This window comes from Pygoscelis adeliae, unplaced genomic scaffold (assembly GCF_000699105.1).
Source record: "Pygoscelis adeliae isolate BGI_AS28 unplaced genomic scaffold, ASM69910v1 Scaffold139, whole genome shotgun sequence".
NCBI classification, from domain to species: Eukaryota; Metazoa; Chordata; class Aves; order Sphenisciformes; family Spheniscidae; genus Pygoscelis; species Pygoscelis adeliae.
The window spans coordinates 2,109,833-2,117,895 of record NW_008825613.1 but is presented as its reverse complement, the minus strand read 5'-3'; the positions used below and the strand labels follow the sequence as shown (position 1 = coordinate 2,117,895).

The window sequence follows — 8,063 nt, the reverse complement described above, 5'->3', positions numbered from 1 at the left end:
CGCCCTTCCTCTGGCACCGGGGGTCTCGTCAGCGGAAGGTCGCCATGCGCCTTTGGCGGCGGCGTTCCCCCCGCTGTAGTTAGCGTGAGGGGGTAACGCAGCCTCGAGGAGAGGAGGCGACGGCACCCTGCTGCAGAGCAAGGTCTGCTGGGTGCTTTGAGGATACTCCCTGGCTTTTTGGTCCAAAAGCTGAGAAGGTTTTGTTGTTGGAAAAGGGGCAGAGACACAGTCAGAGAGGAGAGAGCGTGAAGATCTTCATGTGGACCGTGGATAAACCCGTCGTCTAGGCGGTAACAGTCTCTGTCCCGCAGGTGATGCAAGGATGACCATGGCCCAGGCTGGAGCCGTAGTTGCAGCTGCCACGGGACTCCTCGTCTTCTTCCTGTACTCCTCCATCCACAAGGTTGACGAGGGGCACCTGGCTGTGTATTACAGGTACTGTTCCCTGCCAGTGCCTTGACGGCTTCTGTAGCCTTCCCTAGATTTCTCTTTCTCAGCTGGGATTCGTCCCTGGCCCCAGATCATCTCGGGAGGTGATTGCTCTCTCCTGTGTTTCTCTCCAGGTTTCGCCCCGAGGTGGGCAGACCGTGTTGTTTCTGCTCTCTTGCACCAGAAACGATGTGGGCCTGGATAGCCTGGCGCTGTGCAGAACCGTTACGAGTTTTGATCTTTCTGAATCCTCAGCTACTTTTCCTCCCTCTCCTTCTTCCCCTTTTCTGGGTCATAATCTGGATTTCAAAGCTTAGAGGACCAAAGCTCTCGGCCCGTCCAGTCTTTTCACATCTGTTGATCTCTCCCTCTTACATCAAGGGCTGTCATCTCTGTCCCAAGACTGCCAGCCAGCCAAAGCACCCGTTTAGTTGTTGCTTTGAAATAGGTCTTCTCCCTGGCTCTGGGCTGAGTTTCACCTGTGGCTCATAGCTGCCCTGAATAGCATCTATAGAGCAACTTGTTGTCAGTCCATAACAGTGAGTGGTCACAGTCACTAAATGCCACCTCTTGACTAGATTTTGCTTCAAACTTGAATAAAGGAACAGAGAAATTCAGCATCAGCCTTTCTGTGGTTTTTGCCGTACCCGCTATATTTCTGTCCCGTCTTTTTTACCCTTCACACTCACCACTATGGGCCAGTTTTCCTTTGCACTGCTCTTTCCTTTAACTACAAGTGTTTTGAACAGCACAGGCCCTTGCGGGACGCTGCAGGAGACCTTACTGCACTATGAGGATCAATCGCTTAGAGCTATGCTCTGTCTCCTGTCTTTTAACCACCTGCTAGTCCCCACAAGAGGCTGCGGGTTTTCTTTGTGCTTTGGGTAAGGGACTGGGCCGAATGCCTTGTGGAAATCCAAACTGGCGGTGTTGCTTCAACTGCTGGATTTTTCCATGGTTACCAGTGAACTATTTAGAGAGGAAGATCTGTATTCTTGAAGCTCTCTGCAATGATGGAAGAATTTAGCAGTATCTGCCTCCTGTAAAAGTTAATTGCTCACAGCACTGAAGCAAATGATTGTCGAGTTGCAGCAGGCAAGTATCATACGTAGTCAGCTCTTTTGTAGGGGAATTGGTGGCAAATTTGGTGCAGGTGAGTAACATAATGTGCATTACCACAGCTGTGACCCCTGGTAGTTTGAATGCACCCGCTCGCTTTCAAAGCCAGCATTTACTATTTTCCAGCTGCTTGAGCCTTTTCCCCGTTTTTCTTTCTCTCTGTAGGGGTGGTGCGTTGTTAACTAGTCCGAGTGGACCAGGCTACCATATCATGCTCCCATTCATTACCATGTTCAAATCCGTGCAGGTTAGTATCTTCTCATCTTGGAAGAGGGTGACTGGGAGCAGTAGGGATATTGCTGGATGGGGGTGACTTGGGCAACTGGTGTTTGCAGAGGGGCTCAGTAATGTGGTAGTCAGAGCAGCAGCTCCTAGGAAGCCCTTGGTTCCTTGTGCCTTAGGTGCCAGACCCAGCTGTGCACTGGGACTTGTCCTTTTGGTGGAATCTCCACAACACGTGTGTGTTGCTTGGGACAGGAGATGTCTTGCTCTGGGAGGTCAGTCTGTGTTTGTGGCCCTAATTTTTTCCCAGGAGAGCTGCAGGCCTTAGTGCTGCAGGAGCTGAGAGTAGGGAAATGAGCACAGCTGCCATTCTACTTCCCAAAAGGCAAGTTGAAAAGAAGTCTGTCTTCTGCCCACACCTGCAAAGGTCAGGATGGAGGCAGAGGACGTGTTTTTGGCTCCCTGTTCCTGTGTAATGGTTGTGAGAGTCTGGGCACAGCATGATCTTCCTGAAGAACGGAGAGGTTTTATGAGCACTGGTTGTCTTTTTATTTCAGACCACGTTGCAGACTGATGAAGTGAAAAACGTGCCTTGTGGAACAAGGTATGTTTTTCCTTTGTATTTCTTCTGGTCATGAGCAGATACACTCTTATCGTGTAGTTTGCAACTAGGTATTTACAGTGCTGTGACACAGAGGCTGAAAAGTAAAGGCATATACCCTAAAATAAGTCCCAAGCATACACACCTGTATCACACTTGGAAATAATAGAGCAGGAGGTATGGGAGGGAGTGCTCTTGCTTTTGCTGGAATTGATGTTCAGAGGGTATTTGCTTTTATAGTGATACTCTTGATTTTTTCTTGGTTTCTTCCCTCGATTACTCTGATAGCCCGTTGCTTGTGCTTTTGTCTGCCCTCTGCTTTGTGCTATTTCTAGTCTGAATCTTGTGGCTAATACAAGTGTTGACCCCAGCAGTGGGCAAAAGTAAATGGTGGGTGGGAATCCTCCTGATGGGAGATGGTTCATTTCAAAAACAGCTCAAGAAAATGAGTCTCCTGGAATCGTTTGGGCATTTTTGGAATTGACATTTCACCTGATGTAAAGAGAGAGTGAGAAAGAGTAAAGAAGAATCCTATGCGTGGGTGGCACCTGCCTGCTTCATATTTAAGCTGATCCTTTTGTCAGCACAGATGTGTATAGTTTTAACAAGCAGAGCAGTAACAGAAGGAGAGGGCTAGTTGAGCTGGGTTGCAGATCCTGTTGAGTTGGTTCATTCACAAGTTAAAGCGATGACCGAATCTGTTTCTTCAGGATAAAAGCAAAACTGGTGATTCTCCTTGTCTTTTAGCTTTAGGATACTCAACAATATTTCTGTTTAAAAAAAATCAGTATGACTTGAATGATGACACATAACGACCGTGCTGAAATTAAAAGTTTAATGTTAGTGGCAACGTTAATGAGGCAGAGTTAATTTTGATCTGGTTTAGCCCTTATTGAAATGAGTTCTTGGAATTATTCCTATAGAAACTCATCAGACATCACTTGGGCTTAAATATTAACACAAAGTTCTTGTGGGCCCTAGCTGGTTTTAGTTTTAGATCTCAAATCTCTTTCAGGAGTGTCTGTAAATAATGCTAGTGTTCAGTGCTGCAGCCAGGGCTTTGTGGTCAGATGAAGGAGGAGTAAGACTCATTATGTTCTATATCTGTATCTTTTAAATGGCACAGTTAAAAATAAGTTACCAGAGCAGAGTTTTAGCAATGTGTTTAATGGCAACTTTTAGCTCATAAGTAGCATAAATAGGAGTAATACTTCACCTGCTGGACGTTGTAAAACAGCATCACATCTCTGGGCCAGGGATGGTGTCCTGCTGTCCTGCAAGCCTTCTCAACAGACCAAACAAGGCTTTCCACTGAAGCTTAACCACGTTAGACATGCTAACACAGTCAAAATTAAACTGTGCTGCTTTGACCCTGCTTGAGCAGGGAGGTTGGACAAGATGACCTGCAGAGGTCCCTGCCAGTCTTGACCATTCTGTGTGTCTCTGATTTAGGAGCTAAATACTCTGTTTAATTCTGTATAGTTAGTTCACTAAGTTCCTGTTATATTTCAGCATTGCGGGATTCAGTTGTGCAATATAGGTGGTTGTGAAGTTACAGGTAATAAACATGCTTTAAAACTCCAAACAGCTGAAGCAGTTCTTAGTTAATAATTGAATACACTTCAGACCAAAGGTCCCAGTAGCCCTGTCCGTTTTTAAGGAGCCTTTAAATTTGCTCCATTTGGAATCAAAGTCTGCAGCTGCTCCATGCCAAAGCTTTGAATCCACATTTCCATAATAAAATGTTAGCTTATAAATAACAAATGGATCAAATCTGAAATTCACTATCCTGTTTCAAAGTTCGTTACAAGAAAAGATCCTAAACAGTTTAAATTTCTGTAATTGTATATTAAACTGTCAGATTTTAAAGGCTGGGTTTCTTTTCCACCATATTCATATTCCTGTTCCCTGTATCCTTATCTAAATTAGGAAGCTTCTGAATGGCTGTGTGGGTGTCCCATCTCCAATTTCTGCCTTACCTGTCCCATTTACACTTGACAGCATTAAGTGAATATGTTAAATCTAGATTTTAAAATACTTTGGCACCAGATGACTGTTTTTCATAAAACAGCTGTCACCACAGAGAAGAAAACCATTTCGTTACAGCAGGTAGAATATGTATCTGCTCTAAGATGTGAATTGCCTCTGGTGTCTGAGATTTCTGGCTTTCCCCAAAAAGAATGTGTGCACGGTTCCTTGGAAAGCTCAGCAGCTTCCTCATGGCAGGTCTGCTGATCTCCAAAAACTGATGGAAAATCAGTTCAATAAACTAGTTTTAGAAGAGCAAAGTATTCTAAAGGACTGACTCAAAGAATTAATCGAGAAGTAATATACTCATGAGTGTATTAATTGCGGAATACAATAAATGGGTTGAAAATGGTGTCATGCAAATATTGCATGAGAGAATTAGGTAAGTAGCATTTTTCTTATAAATTTAACTGGAAAGAATCGTGTAAATATTGTACAGGTTTTTACAATGCCAAGAAACAGTAAATAGTCAGGATGCTAAGCAGTAATACTGCTCAAGCATTAGATGTTTATTTGCAAAGGTGCAAGAGTCGTCTTGTGCTCATGCTGCAGATCGTTGGCAGGAGCACGAAGGAGCACTGGAGGAATGCTGTTCTGGGACAGATCCCTGTTTGTTAGCCAGTCACGTGGAAAAATGTGTCATGAATATTGCAAGTGGATGTATTGCATTAATCCCTCTATCTCTAGACAGGCCAGATCTGACCTTTAAGCCCAATCTTTACATGCTCTGATTGCCTAACCTGATCTGGTCTTGTTTCTGGTCAGCTCTAGCAATAAGCATAAAACCTTTGCCTTTTTTTACAGCCCCTTTTTATATGGCAACGTCCTGCAGTTTTTCCCTTGTCTTCTCCTGGCCCGGCATAAGCTAAAATCCTGAAATGTATGAGGCTTTCTAAGGTCTACTGAAATGCCTGCTAGTGTATGTTAGTCCTCTGTACACTTTCACCTTGTCCTGTAAAGTTAGGCACTATTGTTGCCTAATTATGATTAAACTTCTCCCAGGTGCACATAGTCTATGTGTTGATCCTCCTTTCAGACCTCCTATGGATTTCTTCTTATTCCTCCCTCCCTGACCAGAGAGCCTGCTCAACTCAGTGCTGCTCTGCCTGACCAGCCTCATGAGCAGCTCTGCAGCGAGGACCTTGGGGGTGCGAGTAGCACCTACAGAGGCTGCAAATGCCAGTGTTAGAATGGCTGTGGAAACTGCAGTGGAGAGTTGCAAGCACTGGAAATCTCCCCACGGGAGTCACCCTGCCTTGCATCTGGCTAGAAGCAGGCTTTGGCAAACGAGGATGTTTTGAGAGTGATAGTGGCTTGTCAAAATGGAAAGAGCACTGTCTGAGCCAGCGTAGGTGTCAAAGGGCAGTTCCAGGTCAACAAGGTGTGTGAATCGCCCCAAATCAGTGCATGATGCTCTGCCAGAGCAACTGTCCCGAAACTGCCCAGGACAGTATCTTCTGCACCCCAGGAGTTTACTAACATCTTCTGGACCAGGCTGTTTGAGAGGAGGTCTTGTCTGAGTTGCTCACTTTAAGATCAGAGTGTTACAGTTCAGTTTGGCTCCTGGGTTTACAGCAGCAAGGTCCAGAGGGCCATCCCCACTGCACAATGTGAAATGATGATGGCTCCAGCAACTGGATGGCTGGATGGAAGGAAAACGCAGTGTGAGTGCTTTGTAGGCTTGGCTTAACCTTAAGCCCTCAGTGGGGAAATAGGTGGCCAGCATATTTGGGCTCTGAGTGGCACCTGTTTCCTCAAAGCCATTATCTGACCAACAGGACAGATACAATTCACTTGTGCCCCACCCTGTTGACCCATGCTGGTTGAGATCCTTGGCAGGGTTGCTGTGGGTAGTGTTGGTTGAGTCAGATGGGCAGCAGGCAGTCCTCTCTGGTCTGAGGTGCCAGCCTTTCTTGCATGTGAGGTGATGAGGGGCTGTGGATGAGTCCTGTGTAGGAGGCATATTGTCTTAGGTGCTCTCTTTTTCCTTCTAAAATCCCCATAAAATTCAAATGCCAAAAGGACCCCAACGTAAGGATGTGCAGTGGAGGACATTCTGGTGGAAGAAGCCCACACGCTCTGCTTTGGTTCCTCACCAGGATATATGGAAAATGCCTCAAGATGGTAGCTGGGTTTCTCTGTCCTGGTGGAGATGTCATAAGGTGACTGGAACAAATCAGGAGGATGAAAGCAAGTTCAGAAGATCATGAGGAATGCTGTTGGACGTCACTTGCAATGATAAATAGTAATTTTATTGGATGTGGTGGGACAGTTAGAGTGCAGAACAGATGAGATGGAGAAAAACACATACACCATGCCATTATAACTGCTTATGCAGCCTGACATACCTATAAAAGATCCATAAGCCTCTCTTATTTAAAAATAATAGTAACCATTCGTAAGGGAGAGCCAGCAAGAATGACCATGGCCTAAAGAGAAATCTTGAGTGAAAAAGAGAGTAATACTCTTAATAGTAGTATCTCACTGGGAAATAAGTCTCTCTCTAGCCACAAATATCTTTTCTGCTGGCTTGTCCTTTCCAGCAGGCAAATTTAGTCCATCACCAATGTTTTTAGTTCATAGCTTGCCATGAAGCAGGCAGGTTTGCAGAATGCACGCAGACTGTGCCTGAGAGACCTTTTCTAAAAGAGCACAGACACGGGCAAGTTCAGGTGACTTTTCTGCAGACTTAGCTTTCAACTGCCAGAGGTTAAGATCTGCAAAATAAGAAACAGAGTTTTTCATGGGGGATATGTTTGAGTTAAAACACCACAGAGACTAAGTTTGGAAATGTGTGAGGTCTGTTTCTGGGGATCAGCTGCCTCTAAAGAATTTCTGCTAAAGCTTCTCGTTTGTGATTTGCCTTTGCCCTGAGGAAAAAATTGCAAGAGTGCTTTAAAAATACACTCTCGAGAGACTTACGAGCTGTTGAAAATTAAGGTGGTTTTTTTTCTTCACTGTAGAGTTTGTGCTTTTCTCTGGTGCCACAGGTACCCAGGGGTGGGCATGACCTGCTGAAAGCCATGTCAGTAAGAGCAGAGGCTGGGATCAGCCCCTACCTCTGATTCCCTCTTTTCTCTGCCAGTCTGGCAGCATGTGATCCCTTGCGGAAGGAGCTGCCTGCAGGCTTCTTCCGATGAGGTGTCTGGAGCTTCTTGACAGTGCACATGCCTGGGTGCATGTGCATGGTTGTGGTGTTACTGGAAAGCTGTTTGCAACATGACATTGGTGCAGGGAACGTGATTTAAAGTCTGTTACATGCTTTGTTTCTTCCTTTCTAACAGGGGCCTTGTCAGGTTCCTGCTGGAGTTAGTAAATGCATGAACTTAAACTAAGGGCTTTTCTATTTAAAATGTATTTGCTGCCTAGAAGAGCTGCGGTGTGTCTGCAGTTTGTGTCTGCTCTGCTGCTTGCAAGTGTCGTCTGCTGTCCTTGTTGCCTTCCCTTCATTGTGCTAGACTCCCCCTTTCTGATAGTTGCAGCTACATTCCTGTTCAAAAACGTTTTCCTTTTGCTAGCTAAGTAGGAGGTAACAAAGTGAAGCGAAAGTGCGTTGCAGACTTGCTGGAGCATGCTTTTGATTTATGCAGAGAGGGACCGGTCTGTACAAAGCTGGGGTTTGCTACCATCTAATTGTAAAATGCTCAAGAAGTCAGAGTTGTTC

The 8,063-nt window shown here is 45.3% G+C and overlaps 1 protein-coding gene across 1 annotated transcript in view; it reads left to right on the top strand.

The window, feature by feature from the left end:
* The first annotated feature begins 322 nt into the window (after positions 1 to 322).
* ERLIN1 (ER lipid raft associated 1) overlaps positions 323 to 8,063 on the top strand; it is an 18,972-nt gene continuing 11,231 nt past the window's right edge. Inside the window, 3 exon segments of the mRNA XM_009332772.1 lie at positions 323 to 435; positions 1,714 to 1,795; positions 2,328 to 2,374. Of these exon segments, the coding sequence (XP_009331047.1) occupies positions 323 to 435; positions 1,714 to 1,795; positions 2,328 to 2,374 (242 nt within the window).